Source organism: Seriola aureovittata, chromosome 11, assembly GCF_021018895.1.
Source record: "Seriola aureovittata isolate HTS-2021-v1 ecotype China chromosome 11, ASM2101889v1, whole genome shotgun sequence".
Lineage (NCBI taxonomy): Eukaryota > Metazoa > Chordata > Actinopteri > Carangiformes > Carangidae > Seriola > Seriola aureovittata.
Genome location: NC_079374.1, coordinates 19,855,666 through 19,881,878, shown reverse-complemented (window position 1 = coordinate 19,881,878; position 26,213 = coordinate 19,855,666). Strand labels below are relative to the sequence as shown.

Here is a 26,213-nt window from a genome sequence, read left to right as displayed (position 1 = left end):
CAGGATGTGACGACACCATCGGCGCTCATTCAGTCTCTCGCATATCAGACCGTGTATAAAACGATCTGTCAACACCTTTGACTTTCACCAAGACTATAAACAGAACACAATAGCGGTTAACTACTGACCAGCCCCACTCAATCTACACAATTTAATGTTGCTAAAATAAATAAATAAATACGATAAAACGAATTATTAAGTATTCCTAAAATTTCTGCCGACTACAGTTTGTATTTCTTTTGCCTACGTTTCCAGGCAACCATTGTCCATTGACATCCTTTGACAAATATTAAGGCAGATTTGCTGTGCACTGTGATCTTTTTTTTTTCTTAGCAATTAATCTACTAATTATTTCCCAGGTTCCCGAGGAGATGTTTGATGTCTTGTTTTGTTCCACCAAAAGTCCAAAGCACAAAGCTTTCTAAATTTTCTATCATAGATAAATGATGGATATTCTTTGCTTTTCTTGTTTTTATCATAGAAGACTAAGAAAACCAGATTATAGTCACATTAGAGAAGCAGGAACCAGAAAATACTGACAAAAAAATTACTTGAATTGTTGAATTGTAGCAGATTAATTTCCTCTCACTCATCTAATCAATTAATCAACAAATTGTTGCAGCAATTATTTGTGAGGTCAGATACAAGTAATCTGCAGTAACCTGGATTAATGTTAAACCACTGATATGGCCTTTTAACAATAAAAAAGATAAACCTATAAACTTTCCACTTTGGCTAAATATTAACACTAGTAAACCTGTAAGAGTCCTCTGGCTTCAAAAATACCAATAAAATTGTGTGCACTCTTCTTTCCTACTAAATTCTCAAAAGTAACATATGGTCCAGCTGCCTTTTGCAACTCAGCCAGTGAGCATGTATGAATGTCAGAAGTCAACGGCATGTTATTCAACAATATTATCTGAATAGAGAGGTGGAAGACAGCTCCTGTAGAAATACAGTTCTGTTTACAACACAGATATTATTTTGACAAAACTTCATATTTAACTGACTTTAATTTGACTTAAAATCACTGCTGTAGTGATGAGATCAACATCAACAGGCTCAGGTTTTACTTAAAGAGAACTGAAAAGCCACAGAAACTAATAGCCTACTTGGGCCTAGATTATTTATGAAAATTGATATGACAGTAAAGGCAACGCATTTTTTCATTGGTAATGGGACAACAGGGGACTTTTTTAGGTCATATTTGTAAAGTTGAGTAAAAATTGTTCACTCTCAAAAGATTTTGTAAACACAGGTATTTAAGAACATTGGCCTGAAAAATAGCATTACGGTCTGCAGTCCAGCATGCTTTTCTACATTTATCTTCTTTTCATCTTAATTGCAGCAGGGGAATGGTGCACATTTATACAGTATGTTTCAGGTCGCAGCCCTCTAGTGTATGGCATGGATGAAAGGCACTTTGTTCTCTGTCTATGCTCTAGAGGGTTTTCTCACATATATTCTTGGGCACAGACATAAAAAGAACCCATTCTTGATTAAACATGTAGTTAAAGAGGTGATGTTATATTTGCTCCCAGTGTGAAATACAAAAAAACACCCTGTATGCATGGAGGAGCACAACCTATGTTAGACTTCATTTTATGAAGAAATTTCAATTCTGTTCAAAGCTGGAATTGTAGGCTAAAAATATGTTATATTCTATGTTAGCAAGATATGACATTGCATGTTCTGGACATAATCATAATATTGTACAAATTAAACATACCAGTATGAGTGTGTCCCCCTTTGCCCAAGTCAAAAAATATTGTATTAGATGCACTGTTTATATTCAGTGTCTGCCTCTGGCCTTAATGAGGGTTTTGACCATAAACATTTCTATACATGCTTTCCCACTTTATTCATAGCCTAAGGATAACTTCAGAATTTAAATCACTGAGCAATTGGAGACCAGGGTGATTAAGCAATGGCACTACAAGTGCTTGATTTACCAGGTTGGCCTCAATCGATCCACTTTGCTTTTCTTGTCTCTGCAGGTAAATGGTATGAGGATTTAATACACCTCTGGGTATAAATGCTAAGAATCCCTTCATCCTTTGCCATACAAAAGCTAATGTTACTGTGCTCTGTTTCCCTGCTGCTATTAAGAATGGGGAAAAATAAATTGAAGAACAGCATATTGGGAGAGCAGACCTGTTGTATTCTTACTTTTTTTAAGGTCATATCATGCCCACAAACCCTAACTGATGATTTGTAGAATCCTTTGAGAACCATCCATTCCAACAAATATACAGGTGGGTCCAAAATCTGAGACCACTTTCCCATCCAAGTGAATGAGCAAGTGGTCTCACACTTTTGGGCCCCACAGTACGTACAATTTCAGCACTGAACCCGACTTTGTGGAACCATCTGTTTGCAATTATATCCTATTAAATATCTCTTGGCTGACAGAAGTCAAGAGTCTCACTACTCTAAGCTGAGGCAGTGCACAGTGCTGAAGACTCGCTGCCCCAGCCAGATGATGATGCAGGCACTGAAAGTGTATAGCTGAAAAAGACAACTCACAGTGAAGCCATTGCAGACCAATCTACCAGATATACCAATCCTATAAGTGGTTTTTATAACTAGTACAACTGATTATTTTTAGTCTCCAAGTCTGCAGTAATTACTGACAGCTACATTTCAACATTTAACATCTTACTGGCAACTAAATTTAGCATCCTATCAGTTCATAAGTGGCTAATGTTTGGTAAAAGGTTTGTTAATGTAAACATCTCATAACCACATACACATACTCATACTCTGTTAAAATATGTTGGCGACATTATGTACAGTCGGTATGTAATTAAAAGTAGCAAAATCAAAGACAGTCATTTTGCATTAAACCTTGTTTTTCATCTTCAGTTTTTAATTTACAAAGTATATTTTCAACAGGGCACATATCATTTTGTAGATTAATCTATACGCTGCTCCTTTCATTCCTACTAAGGAAAAGATGTCCATGAGGTTTGCTGACCTCCTCTGTGTCCATCACATTGTACCTCCCATCAAGTGTAAAAATTTGGATACTGATTGTGTTTGGCATAGCCACTCTGACTTCCAGCAGAGAAAAAAATTGGTCTGATTTCCTGTGTGCTCATGTATGCAGAATATAGACTTAAATGCTTTAGCTCTGCTCCATTCCTTCACTGCAGGGGAGTGCAAAAGTTGACCTTGACCAACTGGTTTAGATGAAACCTAAAAAGCACAGCAATCAGGTATCTGCAGGCTCATATGCACAAATGAAGCTGGCGGGCTGATATGAGACCATAACTCAACACAGTCAGGCTCAGTGAGTGGTAAAAAAAAAACAGTGCACTGTTGTACTTGTGCAGATGGGAGGGCTGTGCTGCCTTTGGCAAAGGATGATAAGATGGTGGGCAGCAGAAATACAGTCTGCAAAAAAACTCAGCTCCTAATCTGGTACACATCCTTCACTCCTTCACTCTATAGCAGTCATGGTTGCTACAGAGTGCCAGACACCGGCATGTTTCAATTTGGTGGCACTTTTGTCTGCACAGCTCTTAAGTTTCAAAGGCCTAGAGCTGACGCCACACTGCCCACTAATACACTGCCAGTGCATTCTCTGTTCACATCAGCACTCAGTCTCTATGGGCACAAATTCAATTCTAGACAAGAAAACTGGCACCTCTGCTTTCTCGCATTGCCCCTGCCAAGGGCATTACAATTAACAAGGTTGAGGGAGTCATGTAATATTGTATTGGAGCTATTAACAGTCCAGGAATAACCATTGAGAGCAATACTTATTATCACCACTAGGTGGTGCCAGATATACCACTAGAGACTTGACAAACTGCTCAGTTGATGTCAGGTCATCTCAAAAGCCCCAATCAGACATGGAATTTGGCTTTATGTACCTTCCTCCACTTGCAGTATTTCATGGTTCATTATACTGATTTTATTTCTTTGTGCATTAAACATTGTATGCTATTATAGTGCTGCCTTAAAAAGGGCAGAACAAGAGGAGCATTTAACATCTCAAATGCATGCATTTAACCTAGTGTACACTGTATCCAAGAGAGAGTGAATGTGTGAAAGGGGCTATTAGGTACCCTATGAAAAGCCAAAATGGCCATCGCCAACAGCAGACATTTTCTTTAAAGTTTCACCTTTTAAAATGCTTAAATATCCTGCTATTCAAAATAGAACATCTTAACAAGAGTTGACTTGATCCCTTGGAAATTCCAATTCACAGTAACAGGGTCAAAAATATCGCTAAAAAGTTTTATCACACAGCTGGTGCAAAATTCCCCATTCTGGTATCAAGACAATGGGAGTTGTTAAATCTCATCACCTTAAACTTTAATAAATAACACCAGCAAAAAGCTGCTTTGCTTACCTATAGTGATGCTGTTGTGATGCTGCATCAGACCCACCTTTAAACCAACCATCAGCTCTCCCAACACATCTAGTTCCATTTATTATTCTTTTGAAAACAGAAGAATGAGTCACACTGTGTACTGAGCTCAGTGGCACACTAATTTGTTTCTTCTGATGTGCTCATGGCCAAGTGTCACAAACCTCCAGAGGCAAAAATATCATCAATGTCATCATGGCTATCACAGTTGGTGGTCTGAGGTGTTTCCTCATATGTAGTCCTGCTTCTTTGACCAGTCTCTGACAGTCCAGACATGGATAACTCACACCTCCTCCTTCGTCGTCTCTTAAGGTGTTTATTTTTCACACCAGTTTTGACTGTGGAAGACTTGAATTGACTCCTGAGTGATTGACAACGCGTTCTGAGGCGATTCTTTCTCCTCACTGCGGCAGAGGAACGGCAGGTTCTTGGTGCTGGCCCTTGAGGAGATGCAGCCCAGCAAGCTTCCTGTCTGAAGCTCTGCAACTTCCTCTGCATACTGAGGATGAGGACACATTTTATGAACATGCACATTCGTCACAGAATGGTAAGGTAAGTTGTTTGTCTGTGGTGTTGCTCTTACTTGTAACCTGTAGCCTCTAGACATGTCATCTTGTGGCACTTCAAACGCAGGAAGGTTAAAAGGCGTCTTTCCTTTTCCATCCTCTGGGATCTGCACCATAGGATCATTTCTTCTAGATGGGCTGCCATGTCTGTGAAAGTAGTGGCTTCTCTCACTTGTTTCTTGAATTTTTGTCTCTTGTCAGCCTTGTAAGTTCCCCGTAAGAAGTATTTGTCCTTGGGTGCCAATGTAATCATTAGAATCACAATTAGGTGACAGCACTTAATAACTAACTATTCTGTAAATAATAAAGGAATAAATAAATAATGGTTTGGTAACATACCTCTGTTAAGTTCCTAACAACCTTGAGAAAAGGCTTCAAGTCAGTGTCATGATTTGTACCTGGGGAAAAAAAACAAGTAATGTAACTACTGTTGAACAATTACAGGTCTATTCCAATGTATGTTTATAAAACTGGAATTAATTAATCGAACAAAGAGGCACATGTCCTTTAACCTCCTAAGACCTGAACTCTATTCTTTGCTATTTAGGCTGATTGGGACCTGAGAAAAATGATGTCCACATATGAGGACATTAGTTTTAAATTTCGATTACTGAGTGGCAGTATAATATCCTCATATGTGGTCACCAGGCCCTTGTTGAGAAAAAGTTAGTATTGTGGTCTAGAGAATCCAAAATGTGAGGTCCACATATGTGGACGCCAGGTCCTAGGAGGTTAAGGCAGTATCCTCTTACCCCCATGCTTTAAATGCTTCATACATAATACACAACAGTGAATAAAGCTCCACACCTCTTTCAACAGCAATGCCCAGGTCTTCTTTAACCTTCCCTGTCTGTCCCTGGCTCTTGGAGGATTTCTTTTTATTCTGCTGCTTTTCCTTGTCATCTTTGGTACTGGAATCATGCTTTGGTTGTTTGATCAGTAAAAATGCATCAGAGGGACACAGGAACTGAGCCATGTCTGCTGGCAGGGAGAAGTCTGTGAGAAAAGGCATGGGCTGGGTGTGGGCTACTTCTCTGAGGAACACCAGGAGCTGCTGGTACAGAGTGGACAGGCTGACCAGGATACCACGGAACATCACCCTGATGGGGCACAAGCATGGATTTAGACTGTAAACAACCATGAATCGTATTATTTCAAATGCAGATTTCTCTAAAGCTTAAGGCAAATTCAGAGCCACCAACATACAATATACAGCTCAAATACTGCAACTACCTGTATCTTGCAGATGTGACAATGGGGAAAAACACTCACCACAGACGACTGAGCATGCTAGTAATCACCACATTCAAGATTACAAACTCCTCCCATTTCATCTGCTGCCTTGAGATTCTGAAACAAATATCTGTTAAGGGCAAACCCGTGAGGTGACATAAAGAGGGTCAAGAGCATTAATCTAATTTCAAACAAAGAAATCCACATTCGCAAACACACATGAGATCTTCAGAGATTTCTAACACATAACTCATCAGGACTAATCATCCAGATGTTTCAAAACAGTGACATAGCTGGAAAAGATACATGAAAGCTCTGCTGCAGCGATTCAATGTGCAGCTCATCAGCTGGGCGGCTCCCAGCACTTTGAGACACAGCCACTCCAGCATGGGTTGACTAGGAACATCACATTCACCAGCCTTGATGCTGAGTCCTCTGAAAAACACACACACATGCACAAACCCCCCCCCCCCCCCCCATATTTACTGTGAGTGTTTTCTTTCACTGCATTAGCTACTTAGGCAACTTCCAAATATATACTGTAGAACTTGTTAATTTAACACATTCTCTTGTACATTATTTTGATTTCTTTTGGATTGTACACACATTTGAGTCTAAGTATTGGTCAAATTCAACCAACTTGAGATGTCTTGAGCATATGTGAAAGTGCCTGAATTCATGGTTGTATTTAAATTGATCTGCGGCAACTATATGAAGCTGTTTGTTTTACCCCACTTCTTTATGTCTATGCCAACTTCCACATAGCACCAAACCCCTGCTTTGAAGCTGATGCGGGTCTGATCTGCATGTTAAAATCAGATGGAAAAATCACCACATCACACTGACTCAATAATACCTACCTTTGAATCCTGTTGGGACACAGATCAGTCAGCTCCTGGAGAGACACATCCAGCTTCATGTTCTTCAGCCTGTTTACACATTGTTCAACCTGTGGGAGAAAAGACAAAATGTGTAACATAGAGCTGAGAGGACATGGACACTATTAGTTGGTTAGGTCTACAACTCTCCTACCACCTAAGGGCCGTTCACCACACAGTGAGACCCAAACGACAAGCACGTCTCCTGTCAACAGATCATACTGTATATCCTATAGCAGCCAGATGTGGAGGCTTTCACCTGTTTTAAACCCTTGAACGTCTTGTTTCCTCTGAAGCTGTTATTTAGGATGTACAGCAGCTCGTAGAGAAGCCGTATCTCCGTTTGAAGAATCTCACTGCGGATTAGTTTAAGGACCTTCTCGTTTTCCACCAACAGGGTTTTAATGTTAGCATCTGCAAAACAGCAACAACACGTACACATCAACACTTCACTATTCCATATACTCACGAAGGTGAACATGTGGATATGAAGGGATATGAAGGTTTAGTGCCCCACTCCTCTCCAACAAACCAAACCGCACCACGTGGACCGCGAGATATCACGGAGCAAAGACATTTATCGTATCATCATCACACCAATGCAGCGTACCTGTTGTTGAGTTGAAATTCATACGGACACTGGAAACAGCACCAGGAAAGGGTATGTTTACCCTGTTCCATGGTTGTCCTGCCATGCTGCTCTACAAACCCAAAAAACATGCGGAAGTGAGCGAGCCAATTGTATTCAATCACACAGACCGTCACAGTTCGTTAAAGGAACAGCGCACATGTTGTTAATTACTTGTCTCACAGTAGCGAGCTAACCACGGCTAGGGCTACTAGCAAATAGCAGATAGCTTGAGTTCACCCATGGTTCACCCCAAGTTCAGTTGCCATGGTAACTAAAGCACCTATAAGCTGCAAGAAAACAAAAATGCAAATGACATCCTTACTAAATTAACGGAAAGCCGTTACTTTGAACGGGATCTGCTAAATGTTTACAGTTCAGTTCTGGTGATAGAATATAGAATGTTTTTATTTTTTTAAATAAATATTAGCCTATTCTATAAATAAAATTATATTATGCACCAATGATTGGCTACCTGCAGTACCCCTGTGCACATCAACACTACAGCATTACCATTGAATGTTGTTATTTATCCAGTACTAGATTTTTTTTAAAGGAAAATAAAAAGAAGAATACAACACAAATATTCATAATACATTACTTTCCCATTACAAGCTATTTGACATGTTAATATGCCAACTGTTTGTTACATCTTATAAATCTGGTTACTGCACTATTTTCGGTTATTTCTACTGCTGTTTTGATATGCTACGTCTGTGCTTATTTCTTGTAACTTTTACCTTACAGTAACTTGTTCTGTCAAGTCAAGTTTTATTATCTCACTGCTGCTGACATGGTCCAGGATGATTAAATGGTAATTCAGTTTAGTTTTTAAATATCAGTTTCTTGTGGAACAAACGACCAGCTACAGGGGCTGAATGCCAAATGTGTTAAAAAGGTACTTTGTTATACATTAAAAATGTGGTTTTGGTAGCTTTATATAAGGTCTGCATTGTCTACAATTTCTGAAAAAAGGGCATCACAATTTGACCATCTCAAAAATGCACTAAAATATGCTTTATTCAACAAATACAATAAAAAAAAGAAAAAAATATATTAATTAATCTATGCTCCTTGTTTATTCAACCAGGTGATGACTTTTAAGTTCACTTCATCCAACACAGACTCTTCTGACCGTCCCTTCACGTTCAGCCCATGGCTGCCTCCTTTTAGCCAAAAAACCTCAGCTTGAGCTCTCATTTCTGTTACTATCCCATCAAAAAGGACCTAGGCAAAGAAAGAAAGAAAACATTGTGACACGCCATGAAAACAGAAAGTCATACATTGAACAAGCTGAGATAATCGATAAATTAGAAGTACATCTAAAATTGCATGGTTTTGCCAATGGTATACGAAATAGTCTAGAACTGGATTTTGCAGTACATAACGATACAGGCTATCAGCAATTTTAATAAAGAGAATTAAAATTTAAACATATAATAGTGGGAGCAAACTCCATAAACATATACAACTGACAATTACAGCATGACTAATGTCCAATGCATGACTGAGATGAGATGAGAACAAACAACTGCATACAACATATGCAAGATATGAAAATATAATTATGTAAATTCAGAGCATTTACAATATATTACAACTTAGTATTTAGGCATATTAAGAAAAAAAGTTTTGTAATTACAAACACATATGTAAATAAAAAACTTAAAATCTTGTAAAAATTTAAATAATTTAAATGTATTAAACTGCACAGCCCAGTATAAATTTCTGCCAAACATCCTCACCCTTTCACACATGTTGTCTTCAGTGCCTGACACAAAGAGCACAGACATGTTTTCAGGCAGCCCCTTGAGATCTTCACTCCGCTGGCGATGGGTGTGTGTCTGTCCCGGGGGGTGCAGTGGGAAAGCAAGGCAGATGACACCCTGCACTGCATCTGCTGTTTGATCACTCAGCTGCCTAGCCAAAGCTGCAGCAGCACGACATCCCATTGACCTGCCTGTTGACACATGTTTTAGACAAGAATTAACAAGCGTTAGAGACAAGAATTCCCACTCACTGACCGTTAAAGTACTGTATTTGAAGTTGTAGTCTATATTTTGAATGCACAATATTGATTTTTTGAGGGTTGATTGAACCCCAAACAGAAAATTATATTAATATTTTGAAAATAATGGTTGAAAAATGAAACCAACAAGGAGATGCCAAAATCTGCAGTTCCTCGAATGGCCACTTGAGGCTGGCTCCAAAAGTATATCAATCCGACTGTATATAAAGATGGATATAGCCTTTATGGCATTACCTATATGTTTCTGAAGCTTGCTTCTGAAGCTCAGAGTGGGTTGCTCCCCTGTCGCCATCTTGGCAGTGTGACTCTGCCTAACTCCCGGCCATTGAGGCTTAGCGCTTACTTGCTTTTGGAGCCAGCCTCAAGTGGCCACTCGAGGAATTGACGATTTTGATGCTTCAGCCCCAGAGGTTGCCACTTGATCAATCCCCATAGACTCCCATGTTAAAATGCCCAACATTACAGCAGAAATAAACATGTTTACAGCCTGGTACAAAAAACTGTTTCAGTGACGTCATGGGGACTACTTCCATCTGTATGGCACATGCACACCCATGTATCTATTTCATGTGATGTACAGTAAGCCTATTGCTGCTCACCTCCAACGAATATGTGCTTGATGTTAAACTTCTGTTTCAAGTAGTCCTAGGAGGAAAAGGCAGTTTGTTAATGCTGAATCATAATCTAAACATTAATTATCAATAAAAAAAAAAGTTAGACTACGATTTCAGCTCACCCACACAGCATGGTAAGCCTTCACTCTATAACCCAAGTTTAAACCTTTGCATGTGAAACGGAGACAGAGGAAGCCACTTGAAGCCAAGGCATGTGCTAGAGAGACCAGTTGTTTGAAGTTCATGTCTCCACCAGCACCATGTGTGAGTATGACGGCTGCGTGAATGTCCTTCACGGAGGCTGGGACACAAACAGCAGCCTCCAGCTGTTTTGTCCCGAAAGGCACTTTCACTGTGACCTGCAAGTGGATGAGCAGCTACTGAGCTCGATCTCAACAGTCCTACAGCCCCATGAAAAACATTTCTAGCTTAGTCTTTAAAATGAGTTCGCATAGTATTAAAACAACCGTTCCCCGCCGAAATTCAAATGCAAACAAAGTATAGCAACTGTAACGTAACAGCTTAGGTTAGTGTCATATCGAGCTAAACTCTATCTACTTTACAGATGCTAATGTTAGATATTTACCTCGTCAAACCTGTCCATCACAAGATGTTGCTTCTCTAATACCAAACATTGCATGACTACAAATGAGCGACGTCTAGCGTTTGGGAGTGTCATTACAGCTTTGTCCAATTCAGCATGGTCAGGTGTCCGCTGCGGCTTAAATCTAGATCTGATGCTTCAATACCTCCTGTTATACATTTAGGTTTCGTACATGTGCATATATGCTTTCACTGTGGGTTTTAGTGTATGTGTATGAGCGTATAATATAATAGCAGAAAAAAAGCAATCACTTTCATCATACAAAAAGAAATATATTTATTTCAAAAATTACATAAAATGATATTCATTTCATACAATGAATCAACATTTGGACAAATTATTTGGCAACATATCACGTATAAAGGATTGCTCTGTAACCGGGTAACAGGTGAATCAAAGTTCATCTTTAGCCTGAAAGACAAACAGACTGATGTTAGAATCAAATGTGGTGGCACTAGAAAAAATATATAAAATGGATAAATTAATTAATAAAGAGCAGTATATGTTTCTACAGCAGTTTAGTCTAAACTTACTCACTTATTGAAACTTGAATATTGACCTTACTTAACAAATTCAAATCTCACTGTCAATACAAATGAAAAAAACTAAACAAAACAAAAAGAACCAAAAAAACAGAAACAATGTAAAATAAAGAAAGGGTTTGAACTTTTTAAATAACAGTTTGCTTTAATCATTTTTAAAGGCACTACACAGACCCATGCTGATCCTGGGCAGGATCGCTTACACTTTAATCATTCAGGATATTGTACATAATTTGGCGATGTCACTTAATTCCAACAGAGCCCTGGCCAACCTCGACTAGACGTCTAATCAGGTAGAGAAAGTGACAACACCTGTGTGGGTGTGCAGTGTCTGTTTATTTGTCACCAGGATTACACAAACAGTACTACATTTTAGAGCAAATCCAGATCATTTACTATTGTTATGATTATTTACTTTTTCTCTGAAGTTTGGATAATATGTTGTGTCTGGCCTTGGTGGGGGTCTACTCTATACCAGTGCCCTCCTAGTTATGACATTTTAGGTGCAGTGGCAGCTTATATACACCAGAGGGAGACACACTGTGTGTGGTAGCAAAGCTTAAATGTTAATACCAGTATGGAAAGCAAAGGTGCGAATAATAAAATTAATAATGTCTGAATTCCATTTAGCTGCATCAGTTTCAGGATCCCTGTGTATGATGGCTCACTTGAACAGAACAGAGCCATAGTTGATGGCATTAGTAAAACCTGTGCTTTTCCTATTATTACAAGGTTTGAATGTCAGCTGTGAAAAAGCCCATTACATAACAGGCATTATCATACTTAACTTACTAGTAAACCTCTGTGTATCAGTCACTATCTAACTGTTTAGAAGTTCATATGAGATATGGAGCTTTATAAGGTCAGTGAGCACTGTACAGCTCTGGCTCTCATGTTCACAGCCTTCTGCTATTTTTAAGTAACCAATGAAAACAGGTTATACTGTATACACATACTGTTCTGACAAAGGACAACATGCACAATAATTTTTCACAGAGCTGACTTTAATATACCAGAATAAATGCAGGTGCAATTGTGCTTGCGAGATTAAGTAATTAAAGGCGCAGTCCTTTCAAAACTATGCAAATTCCAGATTCACGATTGCTTTCATTTCACCTTCGAGTTCTGCCTCTTAATTAGGCAAGACACTACAGGAACCTAAACAGGAAATTGTCCACAAAAAGGTGAATGTTTATCATGAAAACCTGATAGTAGATTTTTGGTTGATATACTCAACACATGCCAATAAATAAAAAGATTAATAAATAAATAAAAATTTTTAAAAAAGCCATCTTTGTGCTTGGTTGTGGGGCATGCTAGTGTTTCAGCAAGTTGTGATATTTACACTGGCTGGTTAAAAATATGGAGTACATATAAAAATTAAGTTGTTATATGCAACTGTTTTGATGGACGTTTTCTAGCCTGCTGGAATATTTACCCAGGCCAAGTTAAAAATGATATTTAGTGTTAGACAGGCAGCAATTTATCTGAGTTGTATATGAGTCTAGACTCTACAGGTCTTATCGTGGTTACTAGTTTAACACTATAAGGTGAGTGGAGGTGGAACAGTACCAAAGTCACTTTGATGAAAGGAAAACTTTTTGGTGTCCCTTACCCTTGTCCTATGGCAGGAACATGGAAACAGGTCATCAGTGGGCTGCTCTACAAGCTCCATGCCCTCACGAACTGTAGGCTCTGTGACCTGGAGTTTGGCATACTCCTACAAGAAGAAAAATGAACTTACAGAGAGAAACATGACAGGCAGGGGTTGAACATCCTGAGAACAACTGTGCCATTAAAACACATTTCTGAATTGTGTAAAACCATTTTATCCAGAATAACATAAACAATGCAATACAGTGCCAATGCAATATACTTTGAGCCCTGTATGATTGATGAGTGAGTTGGGTAATATTTTCTTAAAGTACTGTTGATACCACTTTTTGTAGTTTTTCAATATATCAACTGATATAACTGGAACTGCAGAAACGTCACCTGGAAAAGTTTGTAGTAGTAACAAAATATGCTGTCTCCCATGAGATGATTGCGGGCAAACTGCTGACCTGCCAGTGCAATTTTCTTTACCTGAAAGATAGAAAGAATCATAGTAACTTTTTTTTTTTTTTTTTTTTTTTAAATCGCAGCAACACAGAGAAACTTTACTCACACTGACAAAATGTCTTAAAGAGGCCAATAAAGATCCAATGAACAGGATAACAAGATATCATGGCATCTATAGCCAAAGGTAATGCACAGTGTCAGAGTACAGAGTAATCATCATTATTACCTCTTCATCATGGTCACGAGCCCATCTGATTTTTTCCAGCAGGTCCCCCAAGTCTGCCCTTATAGGGATGTAGTGCTCCCATGGTCGAAGCTCATTGTAGAAATGCTCGTAGTAGCCAGAATCCTGCTTTAAGACCACACTGTCTCCTGCCAACAGGTAAGGCAGTCGATACGCTGCCACAGTGCCATCAATGTTTATTTGGTACTTGTACTGGTGGTGGAATAGAAAAAAAATTAACAGATTTTCAAAATCAATTCTAGAAATTATACAAATTAAACATAAGAGAAAATCATTTGGACATTTAAGTGAAGGCCGATGTGTAATTCACACCCAGCAGTTACAGAGCTACATGGATATCCCGCTGGAGATGTGTGTCACTGGCCCTTAAGCACTGGTTTAGTCCATCATCTCCAAGGAAAAATGTCTTTAACCTGTTCAACACTTTGCACTTAGACACTAGTTTATTTAAACCTTCTGCCTCTTTGTGCAGATTGGGTTCACTTTGCTTGTCTGAGCATGTTTGCTGGAAATACCTTTACCTAAACAATTAGTTAAAGGTTGGAAAGAGTTGAAGAGGTAAGTGTTAATTCCTCTTCTTCTATTTGTTTTCATATTATTTATTTTAAGGTTATTATCAGAATATCCCTTAATAAAGCTTTTAAGACCCTGCATTGCACAATATAACTTTTTTTTTCTCTAAGGTAATACATCACTAACCAGTTTTAGTGGGGCACTTACCTTGAAAAAGTCAAAGAAAGAGACATGTTTGACCAGTGGCCCATAGAGGCTCTCATCATGCTTGAAGAAGAAGAAGTTGGTAAAAGCTGCATCTATCATGTTGGGGTGAGCCCTCGAAAGCTTGACCAGCTCCAGTCGCTCCTGACGACTGTCCCTCCCCCTCCAGAAGGCTGTGGCATTCTTCTGTGGCCATGCTGGCCCCGAGTTGGCCTGAACTGACATCATGTCCAGGCTTACTCTGTTTGTTGGATGGACACAATGCTGAATGTGAAATCTGGTGCAGTCTGGTTATTAATCACAGAATCGATTTTAAAATTATGATATTATATACAGATAGGCGACAAAGAAAAAACATAAATATAGCTGCAAGCAGCGATGTGGGGGCCAAGCAGCCCAGCAGGTCAGAATTTGTACAGTTGAGAACATGATGTCATTACGTCAAGAACATGGCTGTAAGCACTCACAGCAAGTTTAATGTCAGTTGATTAAAGACTGGCTGAGATATGAATTGATTTTTTTGTTTGGCCATAAATATGTTTTGTCAGGCTTGGTTTGAAGAACATCTGTGTCAACTATGATAAAGATTGGAAAATATTTGTCAGGAGTAGTGAAAAAACTGTTTTTGATAAAAATGCAAAATTGCACCCATATCAATTAGGTTGACCTGACAAGTTGCCAAGTCTCAACCTTGGGTCTTTCTATAATATTACAGGACACAAGAATTTAGATTTTAAGGAAAGCACATAAACAGTTATAAAGCAAATATATATTTTTTTTTCTTATTGCAATGCCCTCTAGAGGTCAAAGGGCACCAGATGTCTTGAACCTCCCTCTGGTGGGGTCTCAATGTCCATGTGCCCAGTTTCGTAAGCACTGCTGAGATTTGACCTCACTTCCTGTTTGGTGGCTTTGCTGCAATTTGTGATTGGCTGTGACAAAGGAATGCTTTTGAAAACCAAAACTCCATGTGATAGCTTTTGTGAAGCTTGGTCTGAAGATCATCTGTGCCAATTTTAATGAAGATTGGACAACGTTGTAGTGTAGGTGTAGTGTAAAACACTGTTACAAAATCCAATTTGTCAGAAAATCTAATATGATGGAAATTCATGTTCTAGGCACTATGCATAGTGCACAGTGCACTGACCTCGGCTTGATCCAAGGAATCCAATGGATCCCATTCCGTTCAGAAGTTACATGCATAAATGCACCTCCACCTTTTGGTGGCGCTGGAGTGCTTGAGGCACAGACATGAAAAGTATCACAGGATTGTCCTCAGTGTGCCAAATTTCAGGAACTGCTAAAGAATCCAGTGGCAGAAGAAGATTAAAGGAGATGAATGAAAAAAGGTAGAAACACAATGGCTGCAGCTGCTTGGCCCCTAATGAGTGAAGAGATTTGATTTAATGAACACCTATGGTAGACTCGTGTTCGACAGTGCTCTCCACCACCATCATCCAAACACAATATAAGCCAACATCTTTAGGAAGAATAGTTTTTCCTTCAATTTGTCACCGTCTGTAGGTAGATAATAGCGTCTGCCAATAATCAGACATAATGAATCAGTCATGGGTACACTGGGATATATGTGGTGAGTGAGCATAACTCATCACAAGGTGTGAGACTTTCTGCAAGGCTGAATGCTGGCTCAATCCAGGTTTAAAATAAAATAAAAACCTGACTTATTGTCACACACAAATCAGCCATCTCACGCCTCATAAAAATGCATGAGGTTTAAATTTATACAAGCAGAGAGGAACGATGAGGAAATAATGAGCATCCTGACTCTGGTTTATTTCAGTTCCATTATTCTGTCTGCACTGTGACAGTGTCAAGCTACAAGCTGAACACTGCTTCTCCACACTGTCATCTGCTGAGGAAAGTTGGGCACATTTTGAAATGTCTTTATGACAATGACATAAAACCTTGTAACTAAAGGACTCAAAGTTTTTTTTATTAGAAATTTTCAAATTCAGTCAGTGGAAAAATGTAACTAAATTGATAGTTATACTGGATTGCATTTACCAAACCTACCAAACTTACTGAGGCAAAAAGACAAAATATATAGAAACAGAAACTTCATAACCGTCACATAACTGACAGTTCCTGTGTTTTTTAGAGCCACTTTCCAAGCCTTCAGGCAGTGTCTGGTTATTTGATACTCATGAGATTTTAGCTGGAGTATTCCTTTAAATGTACCCAGATGTGACTGATGCTTTTTGTGGACTATTTTTACAATGGTGGCTCACTGTGCTGACAGGTGTTGATGGATGCCTTACCTTCCCATGGTCTCGAGAACAGACTCAGTCAGGTCATAAGTGGGCATGACAATATCTCTGGTATTGTTAGAGCCACACCAAGAAAAGATAGGATGAATCTTGTCAGTGGGTTTCCTCTTCTCCAACGGCCAGTCACCCAGGTTAACAAAAAACTCCATATCAGGGAGCTGCACCTGGACACACAACACCACAGAGAAGGAAAATGGAGTATGTTCTTTAAAAGGAAAATAATATTAGGACACTGCTGGCTACTCCTGCTTGTATAAAGTATAAACATTTTGTGCAGTATTGAAGAGTGAAAACTTTAAAATCCTTAAAAAGCATCACAACATCCCAATGAAAGGATAAATGGAACACAGAAGTGAAAACTAAATTTCTGTCAAGTCTTATCTTAAAGTTAATGAGAAATACAACCTATCATAAGCCGTGTTATAGAGTGAATATGTTAAAATATAGTTATACAAGTAGTTTAAGAAAAGCTTACCTTTCTGCTGAGTGACAGGAGGATGGCATCCATAAAGATTCTAAAACCTACATGTTCTCCAAACGTTTTAACATGGACCTAAAGGGAATCAAAGGCTGTAAGATCATAAAAACATCAAAAGGGTGCTCAGGAATTAACTGTCTTACTTAACTTTAAGCCAATATGATTGAAAAGAACTTATAGGGCTACTGATTAAATCATAGCAGCTACAGAGCTTGCATGTCAACAGATCCATTGGTGATAACAACTGAGCAAACTCATCAACATCTGCTGATGAAGACCATGTGATGAGGCTAAAAGGTTCATAATTCTAAGGTCAGGGATGAAATTTACCATCAGATGTATAAAAAACAGTTGTAGTAAATGTCCTACTTGTGAATTTTTTATCTACAATTTACAACTACTAAAGTCTGTGACAGAGTTTTGTGCTGTGCACAGAACTCATTTTGTAAGTGGACACTCAATCTGCCCGAAAACATAATGTATAAATTACATTATCATTGACAACTGATAAATTACTGAATGTTCCCAGGTAATGTTAGCACTGTGTGAATAGGGCTTTAGACATATCACTATAACGACAACCTGGATTGACGTCCACAGTGGTATTTTGAGAAGATTGTACCCTTGAACACCTGGCTAATACACTATTCTAACAGGTGTGTCACATAGCCTCAGGCTCACTGGCTGACTTTACATTATTGTGTGACCCTAATTACTATTCAGCCTAAATAAATACTAGCCTTTATTACTATACTACCCTTTGGTTATGTTTTTAAAACACAAACTGGGAATTGTTGACAACATAAGTTTAGGGACTTCTTCACTCTTTCTTTAGTTAAACCAGTTTGCTGTTACACCAAGTTGATAGAGAAGTTATTCATGCTTTTTTCATGACACCCCCCAAGCCCTGATGTGTCAGCATTTTTGAACTGTATTTACAGTGCTTAAATTAAATCGCTTGCTCTTATGGCCGTGAACTGTCTTGTAATTAGCTGTAGCATAACTGTACATTTGATGATTCTAACATGGTCTAATTGTTATTTCTTCAGTTTTTGGTGCTTCTGTTGTCAGAGGTATGGTGTACCTTGTTGCCTTTGATGGTATAATGACAAAGGCTTTGTCGCTGTCCGAAGCGCTGAGGAATTTCCCTTGCGTTACGATCTGGTTCGATACTAGCGTAAAGGGATAGGTCCCTGTCTATCTGGGGGAAGAACGGAGGGCAGTGCATGTCGGCCTCCCATACAGAACCACTGGTCTGGGGACAGTCACAGCCCTCATGATAGACTGGGCCTGTAGAGGACAAACACAGAAACATCACTCAGATCTTTCTCTTGTACCTGCCGTGAATATGTGCCCTCTTTGTGAGCCACTAGAGCCAGGAAAATACATCCTAAAACACATTTTGTTGGCGGCTTGGGTCGTGCTCTACCTTTGAGAATGAACGGCGACTTGGCGACATGCTTGCTCTTGAGCAGAATGTGGATGTGAAGGTCCGTGTAGGTGGCGTACATTCTGTAGCGAACCAGGAATGACCCATCCTGACGATCCAGGACCTGGATCCAAATCCTGGTGAACTGTTCCACTGGAGAGACAATCTTCACTTCAAAGGTGTTCTCACCAGGTGAGGTTGTAAAACTGTGAGGGGAAGAATATGGAGAATGTGTTCCTGTTAAAAGAGCACAAAGCTGGAAGAAACTGGCAGGCTGGCACAAGTGTTACAGTGTATGACTTATTTATTATTTTAAAAACATGAGATACAAGTCCTTATTCTCCATCTACAAAGCAAATTTAGACGAAAAAGATTTTCCCCACCCAACAGTATATACTTTTTATATTTTTGTCGTATTCCTTTCAAAGGTCTCCATTTTTGTAAAAGGTATGTTGCTGATATAATTCAGCAGCATTTTGGTATTGCCATAGTATTATTGTGTCTCCTTCTGCACAGACAGCAATAATGTAGTTTTTGTTTTGGCTATGAATGGAACTGTGAAACTGATATCTACCTTGAGACACAAAGCATGTGTGAAAGTGACACTGAGTAACTACACACAGAGTGGAATATTTTCATTGGACCCATGGGAGCTTTTGGATGAAAGGGGTCTTTGGAGGTACTCTAACATCGTTTTGCTGGGGGCACAAACTTTTATGTCTGCTGTCCCATTATTCACTATTGTCCCATTTCAGCTTTCATACTATCCACAAGTGGTTGAAAGATTTATTATGTTGTCCTTTCTTTGCAATCATGCCAGACACAGTAACAATGCCCTACATCATCAAAACTGGAATTAGGTTACGTTTTCACCTGTCTGCCATTTTACAACTAGGACATCTCAAAAACAACAACACAGGCCCAAATATGGGAACTTTACCTAGAAATTACATTGGAAAAAGTAGAAGTCATGCTACATTTGAGTACATTCCTTTCGTGATGGGAAAACTAAACGTGGGCTTTCATCTACTCAACATGCTATTTTCTTAGAAGAACAAACACTGAAGACAAAGTATTGACAAAAATTACCTTAAGGTGGTGAATCTTTGTTAATTGGAGAGATATTCAGGGATGATAGAGATACCATTTTTACTCTTCATCATACACTGTAGGTTTTTTTTTAATAAAACACAGACACAAACCTCGTATCATCTGGCTCAAGCAGAGCAACCTGTTAACTCAAATAAAACACGTTACGGACATTACTTTCATTTATATAAAAATACAATATTTACTTTGCTCGAACTGATCTACACCGCCTTGTAATCTCTTAAGTATGATGCTACGTGGAGCACTTGAAAGCAGCAGCTGGCCAATTAAATTTAACAAGTTGTTGCAACGGGGAAAACGATGTGGCAACAACAAAAGCGCCGTAGCAGGCCTAAGTTACTCACTTTTTCCCCAAGCTGTCCACCGCCTGTATGTAGAAAAATCGAGCTGGAAGTACGATGTTTGCCTCCAGTCCAGGTCCCCATACCAAAGTTTTAGCAGCACTGAGTACCGAGCCCGCCTCAGCCCCTGAGAGTCCGTGTCTGAGCACATCCAGACAGCAGGGCAGCAGCAGCCAAGAAAACAGTCGAGGAGACATAACTGTCCAGCGTTGACTCTGCTTTAACATTAGCCGGTACTCTTCTCTTCTTACCGAGGTCCACTGCCCGAACTTGTCATTGTTGCTCTAAAAATATCCAAATCGCAACAAGATGAATAGAGGTCTCAGAGGTAACGTCTCAGCGTTGGTTTGTTTGATTTGCATGTGGAATAACAGGATTCAGCGGAGGCATTGGTAGTGGCTTGTATCTGGCTAACATTGTGTTATTTTAAAACATGTCGAGTGACAGTGTGATTACCGTTAGCTATTTCCAAAATCTTGTACAGTTCAGTAACTATCTGCAGGATGAACAGGGGGCGGGACGAGAACGCGCAATGCAGCGATCCTATTGGTCGCCCCTCCACCTATTCTGGATTGGATTGGCTCAGTGAGCAATGGACTCCCGATCGAAAAAGTGATTGCACCGGCACCCGGAAGTTAAACTCTAGGATGTGTGGATACATACGGATACACACTGAGAACAACTGGGCATGATGCTGATGAATGGGGTGGGATTGTGAATGTGTCCTGTTACTATAGGCTTATTCAGCGGCATTTCTGTTGTGATAAATTATTGAAAGCAAACGTATAAGCTGACCTTCTTGTTCTCACTGTCCAATATTTTCATTGTTGGAGTAATATTTAGATCCTAAAGGAGAAGTAGCAAAATGAAAGTAAAGTAAATGGCCTCTCTGAATTTCCCCTAGGGGATAAATAAAGTGTCTATCTATCTTTATATCTATCTATCCATCTATCTATCTATCTATATATATATTTAATGTCAGATATAGATGTATAACTATATATATAGTAATACATCTATATCTGACATTAAATTATTATTGTGTTAATAGTATTTTGCTGTTGTAGCTTTTAAAAAGTAAAAAGTACAACATTTCTCAATCGATTATAGTGGAATAGAAGTATTAAGTAGTATTAAATAGATTAAATTTGTACAGTACTTGAGTAAATATACAGTTACATCTCACCACTGAGCATACAGCAGCTGGCTTTTAATATACAAAGGGGATGAAAAATAACATTTAGGGAGATGCATAAAACTGAAATTATATATGAAATGTAGGGAAAATACATTCATTATCATAATTTGGAGAAATGTTTTGCTGACTGTATGCCTCTCTCAGTGATAAATCAGGTAAACTACACTGACAGAGTAAAATTAACATTTACTGTAACAATAATAATAAAATCATGCTGCACTTTCAAACTTTCAAAGGTTCACGCTGGGGGCTCTGCAGGTCAAAATGGTCATTGATGCGGAGGTCCTGAAACAAGAGGGTAAAACGCTGCATACATGCTGCACTTTTATACATGCAAAATGACAGTAGCTGATACTGGTTAGAGACCAGTGAAACTGAACTCTCAACTGTGTACATCAATCAATGTTTATTTCGGTTTGCTTTTGCATCAACATATTTTCAGTTTTTTTGTCAAGTAATTTCTATTACACTAGTATAATATCAATAAGAACAAAAAGTGGTAGAATCCATTTAAATAAGACAAACTTTGCTGCCATCATTGAGAAAACCAGAGAAATGCCTTTTCAGGATACTACAGTGTGAAGAACTACAGAGTTCCAGTGATTTAGACAGAGTCAGTATACCAGATACAGTACCAGCAGTAACAGGTACAACATATACAGAGAAAAATATCTCAAGAATGTTTTCATCTTTTATCGTTTTGTTTCACCTTTCACCCAAGATTGAACTGTACAGTTAATATAAAAACCAAAACCAAAAACATACTAACAAAACACCCTGTCAGTAGAAGTCAGATTTTTTTTCTTTCAATTTTCTTTTAGTTTTGTTTTTTGTGTGTTTTCTCTGCCAGCGACAGAACTGCACTGAATACAAATCTCATTGACGGTACAGTGATAGAAGAGAAATGTATTTATTTTTGTCATGTTTAAGACATCTCGTTCAATCAAATCATGTGTAATTCCTGAAATCCATGTGGCTCTGCTTCTGGATTTCAGGTGACTTCAGTCTGGTGAAAGCAGATGGGTTTGAAAGCCATTTCAGCCTCAACAGCCTGACAGGAAGTAGACAGTCTACCAATGCAGATCACTCGGTTCTGTGTCTGTTATTTTTTAGGCTTTGAATATATGTGTTGCTGTGTGTATTTTACGTGGGAGTAACATCAACAAGATCGAGACACAATGCGTTACATGTGTTAATGCTTGTGTGCGTAAAGGCCTGTTGTGTGTGTCAATAATCCCCTGTTTAGCTTTTCAGATCGATTCAAAATACAGACAAATACACAAGTACGAACTATCCCCCTCAGTTAATGCCATTTTCCCATGTCATGTGGCTATCCATTGACATGTACAACACAATCACAATATGATACACAACCATGTATCATGAAACATTTGTTGTTTTGAACATACAAAAGCCTTCAGTTGAGAGGCCTTCACCATCAAATATAGGACTGCGACAAGAGGATATCATAGTTTCAAGAACAATATTGAATGAAAAAAAAAAACATATTTGCCTCCAGTTGAAATTGTTGCAAATGTTTTACACATGTACATAGTTTCTTCACTGACTCAACATCTGAACATCACTGAAAAAATACTGTTACTTCTCCTGAAACTTTTACTTATAAACAACTCACAAGCATTTAAACAGATGTGATTCCATCTCTTTCGCATTCCCGTCACATAGACAGTGACAACCATTAAAAGTATCACTTGTCATTATGAAAAGAGGACCACACTGGTTTAACGCTGAAAATGCACAAACCACAACTTTTAGAAGACTAAGGTGGAGAGAAATGGGAGGGTGTCATTCATTTTTGATTGCTTTGGCCGAGAAAGAGTCCACTTTAACACTTGTGGCACTCTTCCTCTCTTACACACGCACACACACACACACACACACACACACAACCTAATGGCTCACTAAACTTGTACATCTGACAAAGGCGAATGGTGAACCAGTGACAACCAAAAAATAATTTAAAACAAAACACCCTCATATATATATTTTATTTTTTCCAAAAGAAAACTGGCTTATTTGACTTTACTCAATGCGCTCCATGGTCAGTTCCAAGTACTTTTTCTCATCTGTTCTGATCAACAGGAAACATGTGATTACTACTCACTACTCATTAGCTCTTTGTTAGTTAGTTTACATGAAGTGGGTTTACCCATCTTGTTTTTTATGGCACGTGAATAGTATATAGATTCATACTATAGATATAAACACACTGTGTCCAGAATACACCCTTAACTCAGCCTTCGCATACGTCTCACACCAATCTGTTCTCTGTTTTCATACAATTATAGTTGGGGAGTGAGATATTCGTCATCATCATTTAATGCTTTTGTAAGTAGCAGCAGCCGAAAAGTGAAATTAAATTTGTGTGATTAGACTGCGCAGGGTTAAGTGTGAGTACTATTGATTTGTTTGCACTGTGCAGCCCAGAGTAATTGGTAAGAACAAAGTTTTAGCATTATTCTAGGTGTGTGTAGAGAAAGCTAACTATGTGCATTTATATTGTGTCAAGTCATATTTACTGAGACTAAGAAGAAAAAATTCAAATGACCCAAAAAAAAAAAAAAAAAGGAAAGGAACACAACTTTTGGCTTAATAGCAATGCAGGTATATATTTCCCTTTTTATATATAGTTTTTTTTGTCAGTATTTCAAAAAATATAAAGTTTTTCATAGTTTCTCTTGTTGGCTTACATCATTAAATAAAACTTTTTATTTTTGTATCTCCTGTTAAAGTAGCATGCTGCTTTTTAATATGGCAGTTGGATATTTTTAATAGTCATCCATTTTTGTTTCATGCATTTCTTGTTGGTTTCTTAACTTTTGAGTATCTACACAGTGAGGTCCAGAAAACCCAACCCAACCGCACACACACACACACACACACACACACACACACACACACACACATACGCACAAACACACACACACACACACACACACACACACACACACACACACACACACACACACACACACACAGACAGACTTGTCGGATATTTCCAGTTCCAGTTTCATCGGTCCTTCAAATGCCGCCATCCTCTTTCTGTCCTCATCACTGCGTGTCTAGACAAGGAGCTAGCCCGTCCTTGTCATTTCAACAATGTGACAGTGCCGTACATATTAGCTAGTCCACAAGCCATAAAGACAAAGTCACTCTTGAGTCTTTCTTTTAATAGCTCTCATTTGTAGAGTGAAAGTCCCTGTCCCGGCATAAAGCTCTCAACAGTCCAAGGGCAGCCTTAGCCCTCTGTCCTGCCATTAGAACTGGTACCACTTCTTGTCCTTGCACTTTAGCATCAGCTGTAAAAAGACAAAATCATATACTGTTGATGGTGAAGAATAAGTTATCACAGCCTCACTTCCTGTTGGAGTGCATTTTTTTAGAATGACACCACATTTATTTAAGAAAAACTGCTTTAGCTTGTCTGGGAAAGGGAATGGGATGAAAACAACAGATATTGAGTGTTTTTAGCTATAATCTAAGTTAAAATTCGTATTTTTTCAAATGTAATATTATTTATAATAATTTGTACTATTTTCAAAGGTAACTCCAATAAAAATAATGTATTTTTAAGTTTCAATTTAGCTTTATTTTACCATATTCGAATTCTAATTTTATTTCAGTTTACAACAGTATTCATAAAGATATATTTTGACTATTTTAAGTTATTATATTTAGATATATTTTTTATCATAAATTGTGGTTCTTATTGAACATTACTTTCTTAATTACTACTGTAATATTCTTACTTCATGAGCGTGTTTGGAGAAGGTTTCTGCACTGGTCATCATGAGGGCAGTTCGTTCCTCCAGCTCTCCCAGTCTCTGGCCTCTCTCATCCAGAGCAATGCGGGCCCGAGCCAGCTCACCCACAGCTCCACTAGCCGCCACCTTCATGCCCTCCATCCCCGCCTGCCCTGGGATATGCTGTGCCAGACTGCGGGATGCCTTCCCAGCTGCTGCTTCCCCAACTGCCGTTAAAAAACATCAGTTAAAAAAGAAAGAGAGAAGATGATGGTGATATGGAAATAAAGCACATTTTTGGTTAATATTAATATTACTCTTTGAAGATTTGAATAATTTATGACTTATATATGTTGATTAATTATTATATGGTTTCTTTTAGGTGAATTAGCACATACTGGATGGAAGCACTTTATATTTAGAAAAAGAAAGATAGACCAAGTAACATACAGAGCTCCTCCCTGTCGAAGGTATTGGCGTTTCCCCCAAAGAAGCCCTTTAAAAAGCCTCTGTTCTGGGCTTCTGGTGTTTCTATTGGTGTAAACAGCTCTCCCAGCATTTCCTGCAATGAAATACAGTTTTGATAAAACAGTTCTTTCCGATGGTGCACCAGGGATGTATTACTAAAATTTGTTGATCATACATTGATCATCACTGAGATAGGGTGGGGTCTAAGTGCCAAAGTTTTCCTCACTTTGTCTTCCTTTCATCACCTTTGTGAAAACTGTCATGGTGTCCATACATGTAGTATAATTTTATAATATACATAGTGCATACTAACAACTTCTCCTCAATGACTGAGGAGAATCAGACCATAATCTGAGTAACCACTGTTTGCCTGTAGGTGGCACTATGGCAACATCTGACATCTGTTATCATTAGTGAGAGTGCAGTGATGGCTCTTAAGAATAAACATCTAAAAATATGAGTATAACCATGTGCACATGCACAAACACTGTAAAAACATATCCACACAATCAACCCACTGGAGTTCAGACCACATATGACAAGTGTGACATTTCACTTCAATGGCTCCTGTGAGCCGTGGGCTTCACCAAGGGTGGGGATAATGGCACCTGTTTATTACTTACTGCACCTATACTTTTCTGAA

General features: G+C 38.6%; 4 protein-coding genes across 15 annotated transcripts in view; all 4 read right to left on the bottom strand.

Moving 5' to 3' along the window:
* Nucleotides 1-2,847: 2,847 nt before the first annotated feature.
* Nucleotides 2,848-8,461, bottom strand: nepro (nucleolus and neural progenitor protein). Its single transcript, XM_056389746.1, has 9 exons — nt 7,666-8,461; nt 7,315-7,469; nt 7,038-7,126; nt 6,484-6,612; nt 6,217-6,294; nt 5,752-6,044; nt 5,284-5,342; nt 4,962-5,176; nt 2,848-4,877 (listed from the first exon to the last, which is right to left on the bottom strand). Exons 1-9 carry the CDS (start codon nt 7,748-7,750, stop codon nt 4,535-4,537), a joined length of 1,446 nt encoding a protein of 481 aa, XP_056245721.1. The 5' UTR covers nt 7,751-8,461; the 3' UTR covers nt 2,848-4,534.
* Nucleotides 8,462-8,605: 144 nt separating this feature from the next.
* On the bottom strand, nt 8,606-10,990 carry tex30 (testis expressed 30). Its single transcript, XM_056389748.1, has 5 exons — nt 10,913-10,990; nt 10,449-10,685; nt 10,312-10,357; nt 9,429-9,643; nt 8,606-8,910 (listed from the first exon to the last, which is right to left on the bottom strand). The coding sequence occupies exons 1-5, from the start codon at nt 10,964-10,966 to the stop codon at nt 8,749-8,751; spliced, it is 714 nt and encodes a 237-aa protein (XP_056245723.1). The 5' UTR covers nt 10,967-10,990; the 3' UTR covers nt 8,606-8,748.
* A 199-nt stretch (nt 10,991-11,189) lies between these two features.
* Nucleotides 11,190-20,659, bottom strand: poglut2 (protein O-glucosyltransferase 2). Its single transcript, XM_056390274.1, has 10 exons — nt 20,144-20,659; nt 18,690-18,895; nt 18,345-18,550; nt 17,258-17,335; nt 16,774-16,946; nt 14,498-14,735; nt 13,760-13,969; nt 13,468-13,557; nt 13,088-13,192; nt 11,190-11,341 (listed from the first exon to the last, which is right to left on the bottom strand). The coding sequence occupies exons 1-10, from the start codon at nt 20,365-20,367 to the stop codon at nt 11,324-11,326; spliced, it is 1,548 nt and encodes a 515-aa protein (XP_056246249.1). The 5' UTR covers nt 20,368-20,659; the 3' UTR covers nt 11,190-11,323.
* A 1,066-nt stretch (nt 20,660-21,725) lies between these two features.
* Nucleotides 21,726-26,213, bottom strand: part of stxbp5l (syntaxin binding protein 5L) — a 137,846-nt gene continuing 133,358 nt past the window's right edge. For all 12 annotated transcript variants that reach the window (XM_056388939.1, XM_056388942.1, XM_056388940.1 and 9 more), the window contains 3 exons: nt 25,553-25,664; nt 25,109-25,329; nt 21,726-24,658 (listed from right to left, as the gene is read on the bottom strand). In XM_056388939.1, coding sequence (XP_056244914.1) covers nt 24,617-24,658; nt 25,109-25,329; nt 25,553-25,664 — 375 coding nt within the window. In that variant the 3' untranslated portion in view covers nt 21,726-24,616. The remainder of the gene's footprint in view (nt 24,659-25,108; nt 25,330-25,552; nt 25,665-26,213) is intronic.